This window comes from Dreissena polymorpha, chromosome 2 (genome assembly GCF_020536995.1).
Source record: "Dreissena polymorpha isolate Duluth1 chromosome 2, UMN_Dpol_1.0, whole genome shotgun sequence".
Lineage (NCBI taxonomy): Eukaryota > Metazoa > Mollusca > Bivalvia > Myida > Dreissenidae > Dreissena > Dreissena polymorpha.
This window is the reverse complement of record NC_068356.1, coordinates 113,668,131-113,690,350: the sequence shown is the minus strand read 5'-3', so window position 1 is coordinate 113,690,350 and position 22,220 is coordinate 113,668,131. Positions and strand designations below refer to the sequence as shown.

At 34.9% G+C, this 22,220-nt stretch overlaps 1 protein-coding gene across 2 annotated transcripts in view; it reads left to right on the top strand.

Annotated features, from left to right (window-relative positions):
* LOC127868571 (AP-1 complex-associated regulatory protein-like) overlaps positions 1-22,220 on the top strand; it is a 37,120-nt gene that overhangs the window by 841 nt on the left and 14,059 nt on the right. The window contains exons 2-7 of one of the 2 annotated variants that reach the window (XM_052410448.1): positions 545-596; positions 2,027-2,047; positions 3,652-3,677; positions 4,253-4,349; positions 9,226-9,377; positions 15,694-15,776. In XM_052410448.1, coding sequence (XP_052266408.1) covers positions 545-596; positions 2,027-2,047; positions 3,652-3,677; positions 4,253-4,349; positions 9,226-9,377; positions 15,694-15,776 — 431 coding nt within the window. The remainder of the gene's footprint in view (positions 1-544; positions 597-2,026; positions 2,048-3,651; positions 3,678-4,252; positions 4,350-9,225; positions 9,378-15,693; positions 15,777-22,220) is intronic. The other variant, XM_052410449.1, reaches the window with a different exon arrangement.

The window sequence follows — 22,220 nt, the reverse complement described above, 5'->3', positions numbered from 1 at the left end:
TATGGGACATCTGACACACACCATGTTTTTTTTTACATCGGGGGCCAATTCAACCAAGCCAAAAAATACCCGACCACAATAGGAATTGAACCCATGACCTCCCGGTTCCAAATCAGGCAGACAGTCTAACATGTCGGTATAAAAGCTAGCTCATACAGCAAGGCAGTATACGTTCTCCTTTAACTGAACCCTGCTACATACTCATAAAAGCTCAAAGCATTTAAGAAAAAGTTCATGGTCCAACAAGTTGTCATGGATCTATGTAAAAAAAAGGTTAAACTAGAAGGCACTTTGATCAGACAGAGTATGAAATAAAATGCAATAGTAAGTTACTCAATCTCATTTCTGTGGTAATATTTTTTATGCAACAACTGTAAAAAAACAGTGTGTATCTAAAAACTATACCATTTATATTCCGATAAAACTGGACAGTGAACAGCACAAACCTAAATCAAATGTATATGATTTAACAATATCATTAAATAATCTTCGCAGGCTTTTAAAATCTAGCCAGATGATTACCAGTTATGTATTTGTATTGCAGGAGAAATTTCCTTCACTTGAGGTACTCCGTTGAAAAAGATGCGTCTGTTGAGGTAAGAAATTATACTTTTGTAGTGTATTAATTTCTGATTTGTGTCACACAGAACTTTTTGCTCAAGAGCTCACTGTTAGTCAGAGCCGCAGTTGTAGTAGATTTATTTGGAAAGGCAACAGCATAAATAATGGCAAGTGAATAGTAAAGTCAATAGAAACACAAGTATAATCTATGATACATAAAAATAATACATAAATTATTATACAATCAACCACGGAGCGTATATTGACAGAGTCCGTGAATCAACAATAAAATTATACACAAATTATCCCATATTACATGGATCGCTATCTTAAGAATTAAGATGAAGCACATCGCAAGGAATTACTCGATTTAGTAAGAGGCAACATGAAGACTTATACAAATAATATTACCAGTAACTTAGTTAGCTATGTCAATTAATATTGATTTATGAAAAAATTCTTTTTGATTTCTGATTAAAAAAATACATAAACATTTTTATTTGCATCAGTATTATTTCACTGCACTACAAACAATTTGCAATGCAAATATTAAATTAAAATTATAATTATAAGTATAAAATGCAAATTTAATAATTGTAATGGAAATAAAATACATGTACATGTATTACCTATAAGTCAGAGCTGTAGTCAAAGTACCGGTATATTTGATAAAGAAATAGCACACAGAATGGCAAGTGACAATCCATACATGTCCAATGTAACATCTGGCTTACTTACAATTTGGTTGCCAAATGCTGTTAAGGCTACAACTTCCTAAAATGTTTCTGACCCAAAATTAGGTAATAACAACACAGTTCCTGACATCAAAAGGAGGATTTGATTAAAATGCCACATAGGATTATAATTGGTATCTTACTCTAATCTTTTTATCAACACTGTCTTTGTTAATAAGTCTTAGAGCTGATACAACAAGAATACAAGATTGTCTCAAAGTGCATTAGATGTAAGGTAAGATAATAATCATTGACAATAATTGCTAATAAACTAAAAAGGGGGTTGGGTATTGAAAGCAGACAGAACTTTGGGGGAACTAGAGTTACCAACCAGTATTTCAATTTTCCATAACTGGTATAATTATATATTCACAACCTTATATTGAGCTTAACAATAACTGGATATCATTCCTCATTTACCAAGTATATAACTTTAGCACTTCACATGCAGAGCAAGATAGTCAATCCCTTTATCATTTATATAAATATGTTGAATTTTACATAATAATTTATACAACATGTAACTAATTATTTATAATCCATTTAACAGTATTTTAAGTAATGTTTTGGTGTAATACCTTTGTGCTTTTTAAAATTAAATGTCAATGTACAAATTGAATCAATAACCACACAACATCTCATTGTAACATTGCTCTTGTAGTATTAAAGCTTACCTCCCATACAATATTCCAGCACACTATATTTTGCACCATCTCTCTTTTTCATTTCAGTTTGAGAATTTAATGGACGAGGTAAGGTCACCCAGCACTATCCCCTACCAGATATGGTTTGCCTGTTAAGACTATAACAAATTGTATTGCCAGTGGTGTTTTGAACTTTTTGATTACAAAGATATGAATAATGCTGCTGGTGTATTTCTGTTTAATGTCAACTATGCTTATAATGTTTAGAAAGTGTCAACTATTTATTGTAATCTATAGAAAGTGTCAACTATGCTTATGATGTATAGAAAGTGTCAACTATGCTTATTATGTATAGAAAGTGTCAACTATGCTTATAATGTATAGAAAGTGACAACTATGCTTATAATGTATAGAAAGTGTCAACTATGCCTATAATGTATAGAAAGTGTCAACTATGCTTATAATGTATAGAAAGTGTCAACTATGCTTATAATGTATAGAAAGTGTCAACTATGCTTATTATGTATCGAAAGAGTCAACTATGCTTTTTATGTATAGAAAGTGTCAACTATATGCTTATAATGAATAGAAAGTGTCAACTATGCCTATAATTTATAGAAAGTGTCAACTATGCTTTGAATGTATAGAAAGGCTTAACATAAAAATGCAAGAACATTTATTATTTTAATTAGCGGTATAATGTAATCATCGAGAAAGGTCACATCTTGCCAAGATTTCATTGAATTTTGTTTGTTTGAAAGAGTTTTGAAAATGATGGCTTTGTACCTGAGTCTGTAAAATCTGAAAGTCATCATACACAAGGACAAACTATTAACTACTTAGTGAGGTCTTCATTTTTTTGAAATACATACGAAATATAAATACTCAAGTAAATATGCAGTGCCCAAGCCATGGTTAAAATGACAGGGTGATGATACTAACAATGATATGAGTACATGTGTATGTATGACTGAATTATGTATATGTATGGTAATATCAGTAAAACTGAAATGTAGTCTTCTGCAGTGTTGATTTTTAGCTTGGCGTTTTCGAAGAGAACCCGAGGTATTGTCATAGCCAGCTCGCCGTCTGACGTCCGCCGTCGGCGTCGTGCTAAAACCTTAACATTCTGTTAAGGTTTTGAACATTGGCTCTAAAATCAAAGTGCTTCCACCTACAACTTTGAAACTTCATATGTAGATGCACCTTGATGAGTTCTACACGCCACACCCATTTTGGGGTCACTAGGTCAAAGGTCAAGGTCACTGTGACCTAAAAAAAATAATTCATACAAGCTTTCATTTATTCAAAACTGCACCTGTAGCCGAGCGTAGCACCTGTTATGCGGTGCTCTTGTTATCAGCTTGTATCAGACTCTCATCTTATTATAGTGTTATTGATTAAGGTGTTAAGCATGGCTTTGACAAGGATTTAACAAATTTAGGCACTACATGTGCCTCTCAATATCAAGTTTAAACTAAAGTCTTTGTAAAGAGTAAAGGCAGGCAAGATAAATGACAGTTGGATAAATTCAAATCAGAATGGATGTTGTTACCAGCCGCACTGATATGCATTGAATGCTTATTGTATTGTTAATTTAATTATTAATAGAAGATTAAAAATATACATAAAAATCTAATAATAAAAATATCTGCACAAAAATCATAAGAAGTTTCTTGTACCAAAATTATGAATGATTTATTTCTTTTCAGGAAGAGGTCCAGGATGAAATGTCCAAGTAAGAATGTCTTATGTTTATCTTTTTTGGTCTTGCGAGTGCTGTAATTAGGTGTTCTGTAGTATATTGTTTGTGTGTTCTGTTTGATACATATGAGGCCTGCTCTGTGAAAAAGGGGTTTAATGCATGTGCTAAAGTGTTGTCCCAGATTAGCCTATGCAATCTGCGCAAGCTTATCAGGGACAACACTTTCCCCCTAAACTGGAATTTTTCAAAGAGGAGACTTTCTGTAAACGAAAAATACTATTAAAGCCGAAAGTGTTGTCCCTGATTAGCCTGTGCGGACTACACAAGCTAATCTGGAACGACACTTTACACACATTCCTTAAACCCCCTTTTCACAGAGCATGGCTCATATATTTGAGTAAGTCTGCATGGAATTTGTCTGTGGAAACCTTGGCACAAAAATAACTTTTTAAACAAATCACTGCAGCCGTCTCATACATGAAGCATTTGTGTGCATTGAATGTATTATTTATTAAACCTGCATGTTAATCATTGTTAGAATTGTTTGTAGTGAATATGTAATCTATTAGACTGATCACCTAGGGCTAGTTATCTGTATTGTTTGTTAGATTGGTAACCGAGCGTGAGAAACAGCTTCTGTCAAACCGTCAGTACAACACGTTGATTAAGGAACAGAAGCTTCATGACGCTGAAATAGATCGACAGGTAAATAACACACATGGGCCGTGCTCTGTGAAAGGGGAATGCAAGCACATGTGTAAAGTCAGCGACGACACTTTCCGCTTTTATGATATTTTTCATTTAAAGAAAGTCTCTTCTCAGCAAAAATCCAGTTTAGGCGGAGAGTGTTGTCCCTGATTAGCTTGTGCGTACTGCAGAGGCTAATCTGGGACAACGCTTTTTGCACATGCATTAACCCTTTCAGTGCGGGAACCGAATTTTGAAGGCCTTTGCAAACAGTTTGGATCCAGATGAGACGCCACAGAACGTGGCTTCTCATCAGGATCCAAACTGTTTGCTATTCTGATAGTATTCTTTGAAAAAAATCGAAGAAAATGCCTATTTTAGAAATTCAGCAGACGACATTTTAGCAGAAGACAAATTTCCCAGCATGCAAAGGGTTAAACCCACTTCTCAAAGAGCGAGGCTCATATAGAAAATTTGTTGATTCTTACATGTGCAGTTAGCAGAGAAGTCTATTTTATCCATATCATCAGATGTGCAGTGGGGAAATAAACACACAAGCAATAAACTAAGCTTTATTTCAGCATTGCCGGGATAGAACTGTCACATGCAGAATAATTAACTCATGTTGTTTATTGGCATTTCATCATTACCGGTATATTTATTTTATCTGTGATTTCTGGCAAATTGAACCATTTTCTTGTTTGTTTGAAAATAAAGTTTTGTAAAAATGCTGAGATAAATAGAGGATCATAAGTGTTAGACAACAATTTGTTTATTTGCTCTGCACTGCATTATCCTGATACTCTTGGGTAAGGATTTCTTAGCCTTGCTAAATACTGTTAAATGTATGCATATCAAACACTTACCTTTTAGTTATTATTAATATCTTGCCAAAGGCGGAGGGATATAGAATTGGGATTTTCTGTCTGTCTGTCTGTCACATACCTTTTAGGGCTGTATCTCAGTAACTATATAACTTTTGACATAAAACTTTATGGGTTTATAGATAGCAATGCGGAAAAGTGCAATGCATAAGAGCCATAATCCTACTCTTTCTTTAATAGGAGGTATTGCATTTTGTTTTTTTTGTATGGAGCAATTTGTAAGCGCTATATCTCAAATACTCTACAAGATTTCAACATAAAACATCATATATGTAAAGATATCAATGAGGAGATGTGCAAGCCGTTCATATGCACAAAAACCATAAGCCTACACTTTCTTAAATGAAAGTTATAACCTTTTGTTTCTTTTAGTGTTGCAACCATTCATAAACCATTTTTTGGCGGGAATACCAATTCAATGAATTTGCTTGTTATCCCCCGCCATGGGCCGAGGGATATTGTTTTGGCGTTGTCTGTCAGTCTGTCTTTCCGTTCGTCTTTTGTTTCGTCTTTCCGTCTGTCTGGAGCCATATCTTGGAAGTGCTTTGACGGATTTCATTGAAAGTTGGTATGAGTATATATATGGATAAGGGGATGACGCACGCCAAATGGCATTGTACGCCATCTATTAATAGCTGAGTTATGGCCCTTTGTATCTTGAAAAAATGCATTTTTTAGTGTCAAATATAACACTTTTGTGTCCAGAAGCATATTAGCGGGGGATATCAATTCAACGAATTTGCTTGTTATCTTTGTATTAGATGGAAGGTGTTGCAAATACAGACAGCAGGCTATATTATAAACATATGCATAACACAACTTTATTTTCCTTCAATATGACTTAATTGTCCTGTAAATATTCCTTTTTGATAAAAAAAGGTTTTGTTAATTTGCAACTTGCACAAGTAAATCAGTGGTAACTGTAAATGTTGAATCATGGGAGCAAACTATCAATACTGCCTCCAGTCCTCCAGTCCAGAATTGTGTGTATAAATTTAGATGTGACTGGTTGTGGATCTTGTTAGACAACGTTTACACGTACAATGTAACTTACTTTCACATTTAATTCTTTATGATTTCTCATTTTATTTTTTTTTAAGCCATGTATTCAGGTCTTGAATTGTTTTGAAAATACAATTTTGTTTTGTCTTTTTACTTGCTAATACCTATGTATTATAGTCTGCTAGTAGTTTTTAGCTGAAGTTTGACAATTCATGCTTGTCGTTTTTCGTTAAGGAAATGATGTCAGTTTGAGTTATCTCAAATGTTTTTTGATCATGATTGGTTCATCCGTAATAATTGCACCTTTGTTATATAATTAACAATTTAACTGCATGGGCATGCATAACACACTTTTGAACCATCTGTGTATCCTCTTCTGCAGTAACTAATGTATGGGAACATTAAAACACGTATGCGTATATGTACACACAAGATGCGTATATGTACACATAAATGATTATTTCAAATATATGCTCATACTTTGAGTGCACACATAATTAGCAGAACCTCTGCATATAACTCAGTTAAAATGCCATTTTAACATTATAGAAACCTTTATGGGCAGGGTGCAGAATCATCAGGGTTTTCAGGGGTTTACACACGGGCTGGACACACTGTTAAGAACTTTATTTTTTGCAAATATCTCAAGTTATTGAAATACATTTGCAAAAATCTTACGTGCACAATAGACAGTTTTTCTTGCAGTTGGTGCCGATATCTTAAGGTATAAGAATAAATCGTTGAATATGTCTGAAATTGGTGACAAAATATCTGTTGCGTGAAGCATAACCGTGCAGTACACACAGAATTTTTAACGAGAACACAGGCTTATTCAATAAAGTAATTCTGATGTATTTTACATTTCCATAAGCAGCATAAAAATCTGTCTTTTATGCACTAGGTTAAATTCTTAAGGAAAATTGTTTTTAAAAGTTATTTGAAAAAAAGCACCACTTACCGATGTGTTTACATCCATAATCGTTTAATTGCGAACCCCACATAGTCATGTGATTCTGCACCTGTGGGACTAGTTGGCTCAAATTTTACGAGGCTTTCTTTAATAATATATTTTAACCCCCCTTCAATTTGGAACACTATTCTTGTGTTGACTTGCAACCTGCTTTGGACACAGTATGCATACATTGCACCTTATCAGGTGATACTGGTAATCAATTAAAAATAAGTTTAACCAAGAAGTGCTCAAGGTGAGCTATTGAGATCACCCTATGTCCAGGCTGCTATGTGTCTGGTTTGCATAGTCATTTTAAGCTTGTTATTATTCTAGAAACCAAATTTTTCATCCAATCTTGATGAAACTTGGTCAAACTTTAATGTAAATTATATCTTCCCAGAGTTGGAAGCTTAATCAATTGCATAAAAAAAAACAAGGTCACCAGATTGATTCTTACAAAAAACCTAGTTTTTACTCTAGAGGCCTCTTTCATGACGCAATCGTAATGAAAGTTGGTCAGAATGTTTATCATGACAAAATCTAGACAAAGTTTAAAATCTAGGTCATGTGTGTCTAGAACTTGGCCACCAAATCATGTCTTAGAAAAAAACTTGTTTTCACCATAGAGGCCACATTTATGACTCACTCTTGATGGAACATGTGGAGAAAACTTGCCTAGACAATATCATAGCTGAGTTATAAAACTGGGTCATATCGTGTTTTTTTTTCACAAATAGGGGAATGGTGGCGGGGCCCGTCCAAAGGGGAAAAACGCGTTGTTTTTTAGGAAAAGGGGAAAATTAAAAATGCACTCTTTCATATGTTCTGAAATTTATTATATGAATACACATGTATGTATGAATGTAATATTCACAGCTGAATTTCTCTGTTCTTTTTCTAAAATATATACCAATGATTTTTTCAACGTTAGTTTCAAACAGTTAAGCCTTCATGCACAGTCTCAGTTTTCCTAGCCATTTTGAGTCTAATTGGGACTTTCTAATCGATAAAATGGCAAATGTGAGCATTTTTTTAATCAATAAAATGGACCAAATTAAATTGTTTTTATCATCAAATATTGACACAATATATATAGATACATCAGGCCTTTTCCGGCCATTTTGGGAAAAGCATGAAATTCGTATGAAAAGTACACTGATTTGGGAAATACTCATTTAATGTAACTCTTTATAATAATTCAAAATCATATAATATTATTAATTTGTTATATACTTTGTTAATTGTTATGAAATGAATATTTATCACAAGAGAGTTCTTTCTAAAAATATTTTTTTTTTTTTTTTTTTTTTTGTAACTCTGGAGGGATTTTTTTCTACAAAATCGGGGGAAAATATATACTCTTTTTTAAGGGGAATGGGGCCGAATATTGGCCCTGAAATTGCCATAAAAAAACACTGCATGTGCATCCAAAAAATATGTCACCATGGCAAATGATGTTACCATTCTGGAGGCCACATTTATGACTCAGTCATGATGAACCAGGTCAGAATGAATATCTTGACAATATGAAGGCTTTGTTAATGTGGGTCAAGTGGGGTTAAAAACAAAATCCCTGTCTAATGTTTTCAAAATTGTTTTCTGTGAGAGCTTAATGGCCCTCTTTTTAGTTAACAAATTGGTGTCTGATCAATTATTTGAGTTTGAATATTGTATATTCAAATTTTATATGTAGTTTGCTTACATAAATGTACTTTGGATTTGGTAAGGGTCCAGTGAGATCAAGGTCAAGGTCACTGTAACTAAATATAAAAACACACTTACTGCTTCATAGCTTGTGTTTTGATGTCTAGAATTATTTAACTCGTGGTGATTTTATATGTTAAATGTTTAAAAGATGGTCGTCGTGGCGTACTGGAATTGATTCCAATTAGCGACAGCAAGGATCCAAATACGATCTTCCCCATATACACAAAAATCTTGTTCTCCGCAAGAAACGTTTGAATAAATCTTAGACTTTCAATGCATTTGAGCTAAAATAATAGGTTTAAACTAACATGGTTTCATGTTTTGCTATGTTTCACGTTTCTGTGTACAGTTACATGAAGAGGAGGAGCGCATTCGCAAGGAGGAGGAGGCATACATCTCTGCGCGGCGCGAGGCAGCCAGGGTGGCGCGACTCCAGCAGGAGCGGGAGGACGCCAGCGGTCCGAGCTCCTGGAAGGCGGGGCAGCATGGCCAGTGGCAGGTGTACGTGTTGACTTATTCAGATTACATATATATTTATAAAATATTTGTAAATATTAATATGATTGGGTCTCGTTTAAAGAAAAGTGGGCTTCATGCATGTGCAAAAGGTGATATCCCAGTGGCAGATGTATGTGTAGACTCAACCAGAATTGACATTAATGTAATTATATGAGCCTCATTCTGGGAAAACGAGGTTTAATGCACGTGTGTTCAAAGTTGTCCCAGTCTGCACAGGCTAATCAAGGACAACAATTTCCACTTAGACTGGATTTTCTTTTTGAAGTGACTGCCTTTCAAAGAAAATGTCCGTTAGAGCGAAAATTATTTTCTCCGATTAGATTGTACAGAAAGCTAATGTGGGACAACGCTTTATGAATGTGCGTTTAGCCCAGTTTTTCAAGAATGAAACTCAATTATATTGCTATGTGTATTTTTTGCTCCCACTCTGCTCCATACCAAGTAAATTTATGCTATTCTCAGTTTTCTCCAGACCAAAAAAAATTCCCCAGGAAATGTAACTGAAAGATTAAACAAGCATTTGTCTGCCTTTAATGTTCATAGAGTTTAAGCATTTGCTTTGGGGGCCTCAGTGAACATGATGATTTAAAGAATTTGTTTCAAGTAACAATATGTCCATAAACAATAAATAATTAGAACATAAAATAGAAGAGCTCTTATGATTTTTCATTTGATGGCAAACTGTTTCTTATTCACAAAATGCATTTCACAATGTCTTTGGTACAGAACGATTTGTATAAGCCTGTTTAAAACAAACAGTGGGTGGTTTTCTGCATACAGGAGAACAATGTCTTCTCAAGAACTCAAATAGTTTAAATTGGATCATCAAGAAATGTGTTAATGTTTATAAGCATAATTACTTTACCAAGCTTAATAACTTGCCAGATGGCATGAATAATTTCTGCATTAGGACCCTTGAATGATCTCAAATTTGACAAATAACTGTTTCAACTCTTTAACCCTTTGAGCGCTGGAACCAGATTTTGAAGGCCTTTGCAAACAGTTTGGATCCTGATGAGACGCCACAGAACGTGGCATCTCATCAGGATCCAAACTGTTTGCTATTCTGATAGTATTCTTGGAAAAAAAATTGAAGAAAATGCTAATTTTAGAAATTCAGCAGACGACATTTTAGCAGACGACAAATTTCCCAGCATGCAAAGGGTTAATATGTGCTGTCCAGTAAATAATTTAAGTTATGAACTAAACTTGAAGAAACTTTAGATGAAGTAAGCTTCAATACAGACTTGGCTAGGAATGGAATTTCAGGCTGGCCAGCTCAAGGTTAGGTCTTTCTAAATCTGAAAATGGTTTCAGGGCAAAAACATTATTTTGGATGGAGGTATTGCAATCAAGTTGTATGTGTATGTCACTGGCGTGGAGACCTGGCTTGGATACCTGTCTTGGGGTTGCAATAAAAGCAACTTGGGATAAGGTCAAGGTTACTGCAACTAGAAATAGAAAACGAGTTCCCACTCTATACTTAAACTTGGAACAAGGTTTTGCATGGAAAATGTGTGTGTAGGTTACTTACCTGCAGAATCAGCTTGCAATTGCATGCAGGGCTGGTCTGGTTCATGTTTAGGTCACTGTTACCAAGCATGTAAAAACCACAATATTTTGAGTTTGGATGGAAGTTTTGCTCTTAAATTATTTGCATTATTTGCTTACAAGTGGACCTAACTCAGGATTTCATTACACTTTTTTCTGAAAATTATAACCAAAAGTAGATTAAACTTGTAGCAAAACTCAGTTAAGATAATATCAAAGGGTGGCAACTCTTGCAAGCTAAGTAAATAGGACTTGTGGAGTTGCTTGCATAATCTTACTATTTATAATGATTGCAATGTCCTTAAAGAAACTTGGTCACAGTTTGGCAAAAAGACACAAACAATAATTGTGCATTTTATTCAAACATGGAAAAATACACACCTAACTAAGGTGAGCTATCGGGATCCTCCAATGACCAGCGTTGTATGAGGTGACAACTTTTAGCCTGTTTACACTTTAGAGACCACATTTTTTATCCCATCTATATTAAGTTTGGTCATATTTCTTATCTAGACAATATCTTGGCCAAGTTCAATTCTGTGTCACTTGTGTCCAAAAACTAGGTCACCAGGTCAAATCTTTAAAAAAGCGGTGTTACCACTCTGGAGGCCAAAATCCTCACTTAATCTTAATCAAACTTGTTCAGAATGTTTATCTGGACAATATGCAGGCCAAGTTGAAATCTGTGTCAGGTGCATCAAAAACAAGGTCCAGGAGGTCAAATCTAAAAAAACAATTGTTACCACTCAAAAGGCCACATTTAAGCCTCAATCTTGATGAATCATGGTCAAAATGTTTATCAAGACAACTTCTAGCCAATATTGAATCTGGGTTACCTTTGTCTAAAACCTTGGTCACCACATCAATTCTTGGGAAAGCCTTGTTATCACTGTAGAGGCGACATATAGGACTCAATCTTGATGAAACTTGGTCGGATTATTTATCTGGCTAATATCTCGGTCAAGGTTTAAATCTGGAAAATATGGGTCTAGAAACTAGATCATATCTTTTAAAACAAGTTGCCATTCTAGTGGCCAAATTTGTAACATGGACCTGAAGTAACTTGGTGAGGAATGTTGATCTTAGCAATTTGAATTTCATGCTTGAATCGGGGTCAAGTGGGTTCTTTAACTTGATCACAAGATCATGTTATTATTTATTGGTGTCTATGAACTTTTCAGGGTCATTATGTTCCTCTAGTTAACAATAATTTTAAAAATTAGAAAATATGTGTACAACTTACATATTATTAAAAAGAAAACATTGTATTTCTTGTATTTAAACTTTGTTATATTCAATGGGAGAATTGGTTGTTTTAAAGTTCATTTGTATTAATATTGATGAGCCACATATTGACTAATTAAGTAACATTTAAATAATATTCAAATGCAATTTAGATAGAAGCTTTTGGTGGAACTGGTTAGGTTTAAAACTACACAAATGAACACTGCCCATTCTGTTTTAATATTTGTTGAAGATCCTAATATACATTTGAATGGACCAATGAAATGCCTAATTAATACTTAATGAATATGGAATTTTGCTAGTGTTATGCCACAAAGTCAACAAAAATGTTAAGCTAAGCATATTTTAGCAAATGGAATTTTTATAAAAATACCTTGGTTTAAAAATGTCATAGTCAGTTGCCTCATGCATCTTAAATAATTAGAGAAACTTATTTAAATAGCATGCCTAGCGAATTTGCCCATCAATAAATGTTTAATAGATTATTATCAATAAATATGAAACCCATATGCTATGAATTTCATGCAAAATTCAATTGTGTTACAAAAGAAGATAATAATTTGCAATTTAGTTGGGATTACAGATTTTTATGTCTGAAAATAGAAATGGATCCTTCTCCTTTTGCTTGACTTACTGATTGAATCGAAAATATCACTTTATTTCCGTTTGGGATCTGTTTTTCTTCATGGGAAATGCTAATGTCAGAACACTGATTAAATTTGAACATTTTAAGTGATTTTTATCTCAATTCTCAATTGTTCTTATTCTCGGATTGCAAGGTCTAAATTGCTCTGTCAACAGTGACTCTAAAAGCATTTTTAATGCACTAATGGCATTGGGAAAATTGATTGTTTTAGATGAAAAGCTTTTGGTAGTATGAATTTATAGTAAGAAGATAGTATGATTTAAAAGAAAAATAGGAATCTAGCTTGTCTTTTTTTTAGCTCACCTGATTGCTCAGGTGAGCTTTTGTGACCGGTCTTTGTCCTTTGTATATCCGTCCGTCTGTCCGTCTGTCCATCCATTAACATTTGCTCGTAAACACTCTATAGGCCACATTTCTTGTCCCATCTTCATAAAACTTGGTCAGAAGCTTTGTCCCAATGAAATCTCGGCCGAGTTCGAAACTGGGTTGTGCCGGGTCAAAAACTAGGTCACTAGGTACAAAAAAAGGAAAAACCTTGTAAACACTGTAGAAGTCACATTTCATGCCCAATCTTCATGTAACTTTGTCAAAATGTTTGTCTTAATGATATCTTGGTTGAGTTCAAAAGTGGTTTTGATCCGTTAAAAAATATGGCCGCCAGTGGGCGGGGCAGTTTTCCTTATTTGGCTATAGAGAAACCTTGTAAACACTCTAGAAGTCACAATTTTTGCCCAATCATCATGAAAGTTGGTCAAAACATTGGTTCAATTGATGTCTCGGAAGAGTTCGAAAAAGGTCGAGATCGGTGAAAAAAACATGGCCGCCAGTGGGCGGGGCATTTTTCTCAATATGTATATAGTGGCAGTTTTCCCTATTTGTCTATAAAGAAACCTTGTAAACACTCTAGAAGTCACAATTTTTGCCCAATCATCATGAAAGTTGTTCAAAACATTGGTTTTATTGATATCTCGGACGAGTTTGAAAATAGTCGGAATCGGTGAAAAAACATGGCTGCCAGTGGGCGGGGCATTTTTCTCTATATGTATATATGAACACAGTAGAAGTCACATTTTTGGCCCAATTTTTATGAAATTTGCTCAGAACATTTGTTTCCTTTATACGAGAGTTGAGTTCAAAAATGGTTCCGGTCAGTTGAATAACATGGCTGCTGGGAGGGGGGCAGTTTTCTCATTATGCCCCCCCCCCTTTCGAAGAAGAGGGGGTATATTGTTTTGCTCATGATGTTGGTCCGTCCGTCTACCAGATGGTGTCCGGATGATAACTCAAGAGCCCTTATGCCAAGGATCATGAAACTTCATAGGTACATTGATCATGACTCGCAGATGACCCCTATTGATTTTCAGGTCACGAGGTCAAAGGTTAAGGTCACGATGACCCGAAATAGTAAAATGGTTTCCGGATGATAACTCAAGAATGCTTATGCCTAGGATCATGAAACTTCAAAGATACAATGATCATGACTCGCAGATAACCTCTATTGATTTTCAGGTCACTAGGTCAAAGGTCAAGGTCACGATGACCCAAAATAGTAAAATGGTTTCCGGATGATAACTCAAGAACGCTTAGGCCTAGGATCATGAAACTTCATAGGTACATTGATCATGACTTGCAGATGACCCCTTTTGATTTTCAGGTCACTAGGTCAAAGGTCTAGGTCACGGTGACCCGAATAGTAAAATGGTTTCCAGATGATAACTCAAGAAGGCTTATGCCTAGGATCATGAAACTTCATAGGTACATTGATCATGGCTCGAAGATGACCCCTATTGATTTTCAGGTCACTAGGTCAAAGGTCAAGGTCATGGTGACCAAATGGTTTCTGGATGATTACTCAAGAACGCTTATGCCTAGGATCATGAAACATCATAGGTACAATGATCATGACTCGCAGATGACCCCTATTGATTTTCAGGTCACTAGGTCAAAGGTCAAGGTGACCTGAAATAGTAAAATGGTTTCTGGATGATAACTCAAGAACGCTTATGCCTAGGTTCATGAAACTTCATAGTATATTGATCATGACTCGCAGATGACCCCTATTGATTATCAGGTCACTAGGTCAAAGGTTAAGGTCACAGTGCCAAAAAACGTATTCGCACAATGGCTGTCAAGGTCACTGTGACTCAACTTAGAAAAATGGTTTCCGGATGATAACTCATGAATGCTTACGCCTAGGATCATGAAACTTCATAGGTTCATTGATCATGACTCACAGATGAAATAATGATGAAACTTGACCAGGATGTTTGTCTGGACAATATCGAGGTCAAGTTTGACCTTTGGTAAGATTGAATGAACGGACTCCTCTCAGGTGAGCGAACTAGGGCCATCTTGGCCCTCTTATATAAGTGAGGGTGTGAGGGTCATGTTTGCGTTTCCCCAAAATTGCTCTGAGTCCCAGAGACTCAGTGTGGGCAAATGGTTGCGTCACAAGCAGATTTGGTTTAGTCCCAATATTTAAAGGGGCCATGCTTTGTGAAAAGGGGGTTTAATGCATGTGCGTAACGTTAGCACAGGCTAATCATGGATGACACTTTACACACATGCGTTTAACCCCCTTTTCACAGAGTATGGATCATATCCATTATTTTTATAGACATCTGTTTGTGAGTTGCAGTTATTTAAACAAATATTTACTCAATATACTTCCTATAAATGGCTAAAGATCACAAGTCGTTGTGATTTTTTTTTATTTAAGACATTTCTTGTCTAATCCTCGTCTGTGTTGCATCGATTCTTTGAATTTATTTTGAAAAAAAAACATCAGTTTTTGGAATGGGTTCTTTTACTTAACTTAGATACCCACGTACACAATATATTTTTTACCTGCTGCAGGGCCGGGGGTGAAGATGATTTTGAGATGTTCTTGGAAGGTGTCAGGCAACGCTCCATAAAAGCCCAGGCTGATCTCCGCAAAAGTGAGTCATGTTCTAAATTGTTCCTGTATGTGTTATGTTCTTCTGTTCAAGGTAATTTTTCTCAGTTTTAAGTGAAGTTTCTCATGTATATATTTGATTTTTTCTGTTAAAATGTTTCAGTTTAAGTGGAGTTTCTTTGTAAAAGTGCAGTTTAGCTGTTAAAGACATGGTTTCTCAGGTAAAGTTGAAGTTTCTGTGATAAATTTACATAAAGTTAAGTTCCTCTGCTTAAAGTAAAATTTCTCTGTTTAAGGTGAAGTGTCCTTTTTATTGAAGGTGAAGTTTCCTTTTTTAAGGTTAAGTTTCTGAGCTTAAGATAAAGTTGATCAGTTAAAGATGACGTTGTTTGGTTCATAGTGAATATTCTGTTGCAAGAAGATTTCTATGCCTAAAGTGTAGTTTCTATTTTAATTGTGAAGTTTTTTTCTGAATTGTCAGGTTGTTCTGTTAAAGGAACTTTATATATTCTGTGATCAAGGGAAATTTCTCTGTTGAAGAACGAAATGGATGTTTTTTAATCAAATGCAAAGGTTCTGTGTTTAAAGCTGTTTCCCCATTTCAGGCAATGTTTTTTTGTCAAAGGTGATTTGTGTTTTGTCAAGTTAAAGTTTTGAATATTTAAGGAAAGCTTAAAAAATCAAAATCTCTGTTAAGGACTAAATGTATTCATAAAGTTTTGTAAGTTTATGTATTTGGGATACTGTCATGGTAAATTTTAGCATTATAGTGTTCTAAAATGAACTTTCAGACATATACTGTACTGGATTAAACATTTAACATGCATGACTAAATACAGGTTGGATTACACTAATTCCAATGCCCATATTGCCCCATCATAAAACTGCATACTTTTAAAGCATTCTTCATGCTTTTCTTTTATATCACATTTTTTAAGTCTGGTATCATTTTAAAGGTAAATCTGTCCTTTCTCCATAATTGCAGTAAAAATGTACCCTCTCATAACTTCTAAGGAAGTAAAATGCAGCCGCAGGCAAGCACCCTTGGAAAACAGTGTTTTGGAGGTGAGATTTCGACAAAAGCCCCATACTTCAATTAGACGAAACACTAAATTTTAAAGAACGCATCAAAACTAAGTGTCGTACAGCTATGTACAACTACCTTAAAATCAAAAACATAAGGAAATACTTAACAAAAGAAGCAACAGAAATACTTGTTTTGTCTTTGGTAATATCCCATCTGGATTATTGTAATCTGATCTTGTATGGAACAGCTCAATGCGAAATAAACAAAATGCAACGTATCCAAAACATGTGTGCCAAATTGGTACTCGGCCGACAGAAATATGACAGTTCAAAAGATGCTTTATATGAACTTCATTGGCTACCAGTAAAGGCAAGGATAACATTCAAATTACTGGCCTTCATGTATAATTGTTCTGTTGGTCACAAGCCAAAATACCTTACAGAACTTTTAAAAGAAAAAGTACCAGCACGTAACCTACGATCTACCGTCTTGTATAACGGATGTTATGATGTGAAACGCATGAAGAGAAAAACATTCTTGGATAGGAGTTTCGGAGTTGTTGGTCCGAAACTGTGGAATGAACTTCCATCAAGCATCCGGACTTCCGCCTCAATAGACATTTTCAAAAGGAATTTGAAAACATTTCTCTTCAGAGACTTTTACAACCTTTTTTAATTTGAATACCTGTGATCGAGAAAAGGATATTTATTGTACAAGTGACTGGTAACCAAGAATCATTAGGGCTTCTTTGCTCAATGATTGAGTTACATCAACAACCTGTCTTTTAGTCACGCTTAATATAGGCCCTCTAGTTGTGTCTTATAGTCACACTGTAATTTTAACCTTCAAGTTGGTCAGTCTATTTGTGACTTGTAGTCACGATAGTTCAAATAAGGTTAAAACCCAAAAGAAGTGTCCTTAAGGGTGACAGTGACTTAAAGCTGTGGGATCCGACATCCAGAGTGCGGAAATATCCTTTAAAGTATCCTTTTAGTTAATGAAAAACATTTGCTCATACTATCATTATATTTATTGTCTTAACCCTAGTTATATCAATTTATTACATAATATTTTACTTTTACTGTGTTTTAATAGTGTAGCCGGTATTGTTTTATTGCTTAAGTTTCTTACAGCATTATTATTTATATCACACATATTTAGATCATTAATCCTTTAATTAATGCTGCACAATATTATCAAAACCTCTTATTTTTTTATCAATTGTATGTACATATATATGTTTTGTACAACGCCATTGAATATAATTATATAAATAGGCGTTTCATCAAATTAGCAAGTTTCAAGTTTCCATTAATGTAGGCTCCCAAACAATTGTCTTTCAACTAAGTCCCCAATGAAATGCACAAAAATGTTGAAGACACACGTAGCATACAGGAAATAATCACTATCACATTAAGCATGGGTTCAATTGCTAAATCCCTTTTAAAACTGAACTGAAAAGGGTATCTTTAGACATAGGCACTACTGTTGATGGATAAAAACTGATGTAATGTAACCTATACCAATTTTGCCTTCAAATTTTTAGCTCACCTGAGCGATAGCTCACCTGAGCGATAGCTCAGGGTGAGCTATTGTGGTCACTCAGCGTCCGGCGTCCGTCCGTCCATCTGTAAACAATTTGTTAACATCTTCTTCTACATAACCATTGAGCCAATTTCAACTAAATTTCATGTGGAGCATCCCTAGGTCATGGGACAAAAGAATTGTTAAAAAAAAATTGAACACATAACCAAGATGGCCGCCTTGACCATATATGGTAAAAACCTTAAAAAATCTTCTTTTCAGAAACCGCTCATCAGATTTTCAAAAAATTTCACAGGGATGACCTTTGAAGGCTCCCCTGAAAAAGTTGTTCAAAGAAATTTGATTCGTCAAAAAACATGGCCGCAGGAGCTCGTTGAACTTTGCATGTTTATTCGTTTTTGCCTATTTTGTGAAAACTTTCAAAAATCTTCCACATTTTTTGTCCGATCCTTTCCAAATTTGCACAGTGTCTTTATATCAATGAGGACACGAACCCTTCAAAAAAGCATTATTGGTCCATGAAGTACAGAATTACCTCCCCTTGAATTGAGAAAATGGTGTTTATGCAATAAAGTCCAAATTGTTCATCCAATTCTTTCCAAACTTGTTTATATATCAGATTAAAGAGAATAAAATTTTCTTTATTATGGTTTTTCTTTCATGAAAATCCATAAAGGATAAGTGTTATTAATCGTTGCTTAATTAATGAACAATGCGAATTATCGGTATTGATTTTTTTCCTGACATGCCGTCCCAGATATTAACCGCTTTCAGCTGTAGACTGTGCATCAATACATCGCCATGTTATTGACCTGAAAAATTCATACGCAGTCGGCATTAACACCGGTCATCGAGACAAATTACTGATGTGAAAACAAATCGTACATCGTAGAGGATTAAATAAACAATTACATCTGATTAAAGATTAAAGATTGCTGCCGATTTAAATCAATTTGAGTACTTTTTGCGTATATTTGATGCCGAATGGGAAGCTGTGTTTAGACTTATGTTGAGAAAAATGGCAACGAGATACTTGCCTGTTGGTAGCTAAAGAAAATTCAGCATACAGTTTATAATGGGTGCCCATTCCCAGCTGTAGTCTACAGGCGGGTAGTGAACTGGTTGAGAAAAGTGGAAGCTTGTGGAAAAGCGGTTTGAGAAGTTTGTAAGAAAACCCTGAATTATCAGTCTTGTGGGAAGAAGGCATTGCGTCTCCACGCAGAGGGCCCTTATCACATAAAGAATATAAGAACCATCAAGACCAACCAGGTAGGGTTTTTATTTTTTCAAACTAACACCCCGAATTTGGTCGTATTTTCTGTTGCTAAAGTTGACTGTTTAGGTTGTTTTGCATCAAAAATCGGCAAGATAGATCTAGCAAATTTGCCAATTTTTTTTTATTAATAACGTATGATTCATTGATTGTGAGCTTTTAAAACATTTTGACCTTTGAATAAAGCATAAATCAGGAAAAGAATTTTAACAGTAATTGAAAATACGCTCAAATACGCCATTTTTGCTGATTGGGACAGGTCTTTTTTAGTTAAATAAAATGTTTTATTGTCCCCAACATATGAGCCCAGCAGCAAGAAATGTTGTTTTTTTTACTTTTTGTAAAACATATGGGAAACCTACCGTAATCCAAATTCGGCGACACCTTAATTCGACGATGTTCTATTTTTATCGATTAAATGGATGATTATTGTCTTGGAATTATTTCAAAGTAATACAGCCGAGTTTAAAATTATTATTTTGTGCTATTAAACATTCATTATTTCTTAAATTATTTGCTAAATATTGCTTCATGTAACCATTACATTGTCAAATTTGGGTCACACCAGGATACAATTATTTAGCATTCAAACAACGATTGGGATAAAAACTACTTGAACCCATGCTGAAATTTTCAATTTTAACTGTTTAGCAGAAGCCACCATACCCAATTTTCTTAGGTGTATGTGGAGGCATCTGGCAGCATGATTCTGTGAATATAAATGGTGACATTTGATTCTGCATTAATTAAACATGTATTATTGACTTTTTTAAAGTATGTGTGAAAAATATAATTTGTAACCACTGTTACAGGTTTTATCTGGTTCTTCAAAAGCAACACCTGCAGTTGAGTCCATGCCAGACAGAGGGTGCATGTGAATGAATTGCCTTTTGACTAAGTTTTGTGTGTTCCTTATCAAATACATGAAGATTTTTAAATATATGTGTATGTTGTTTTTTAAAGAAAATAGAATCACCAGAACAGGTACAGGCACCCTTTAAATGTGTCGAATCCAGGAGCTTCTGGGGGCCTCTGGCCCCCTTGTCCCCTGGACCCACCAAGGGCCCTGCGGCCCCCTGGCCCCCAGCTTTAAGTTCAGGATTTTCAAAATATCCAACTTTGCTAAAACTTTGGCTACAGTTTCTAAAATTTGGCTACACAAAATTCCATTTGGCTAAAATGTTGGCCACAGAAATTTTTGGGCAAGAGGAGCCCTGTTTGGATTGTATTTGGGTCATCTGGGGTCAGCAACTAGGCACTAGGTCAAATAATAGAAAAACCTTGTGTACACTATAGAGGTCACAGTTTTCATCAGATTTTATTGAAATATAGTCAGAATGTTTGTCTTGTTAAAATCTGGATTGGGATTGACTTTGGGTCATCTAGGGTCAAAAACTAGGTCAGATTAAAAAAAACAACTTTTGTAGACAGTAGAGGTCACAGTTTTAATTAAATCTTTAGGAAATTTGGCCAGAATATTAATCTTGATGAAATCTGGGTTGGGATTGTATTAGGATCATCTGGGGTCAAAAACTAGGTCAAATAAGAAAAAAACCTTGTGAAGACAATAGAGGTCATAGTTTTCATATGATCTTAATGAAATATGGTCAGAATGTTTATCTTAATAATATCTGATTTTGGATCGTATATGGGTCATCTGGGGTCAAAAATTAGGTCACCGGGCAAATTCTAGTAAAACCTTGTGTAGATGAAAGAGGTCACAGTTTTCATCACGTCTTAATGAAATTTTGTCATAATGTATTAATTAATAAAATTTGGCTTGGGATTGTATATGGGTCTAATAAAATTTAAGTTCATGAAGCAAGGTTAGTCAGGTGAGCAATTCAGGGCCATCATGGCCCTCTTGTTGAAGTAGTGGCCTCGCCCTTGATAAAAAGAATGAAGAAAATCAGGCTGATGGTGTGGAAGCTGGAATTGCATATAGAGATAAAGTTGATAAAATATTCAATAAACTAAGACATTTTTTATTACTTGTTCATGAAATATTTCGCAATTGGAGTAACATTGTTTTATAATTGGATATATTTCCTAGTTTAATTTTTGAATGCAAAATTTTCTTTTTTGTTTTTTAACCAGGTTTTCTGAAGGAAAAAAACTGGTTATAAGATTGGCGAATGTCGGCGTATCGGCGGGCTGGCGGGTGGGCAGAACAAGCTTGTACATGCCATAACATTTTTAAAAATCATTTTGCACATTTGTTCACCATCATTAGACGGTGTGTCGCGCGAAAGAATTACGTCGTTATCTCCAAGGTCAAAGTCACACTTTGAGTTCAAAGGTCAAAAATGGCCATAAATGAGCTTGTCCGGGCCATAACTATGTCATTCATTGTGAGATATTAAATTCATTTGGCACATTTATTCACCATCATTGGACGGTGTGTTGCGCGAAATAATAACGTCCATATATCCAAGATCAAGGTCACACTTTGAGTTCAAAGGTCAAAAATGGCCATAAATGAGCTTGTCTGGTCCATAACTATGTCATTCATTGTGAGATTTTAAAATCATTTTGCACATATGTTCACCATTATTGGACGGTATGCCATACAAAAGAATTACGTCAATATCTCCAAGGTGAAGGTCGCCACAACTAAAAATATATTTATTTTGAAACAAAGG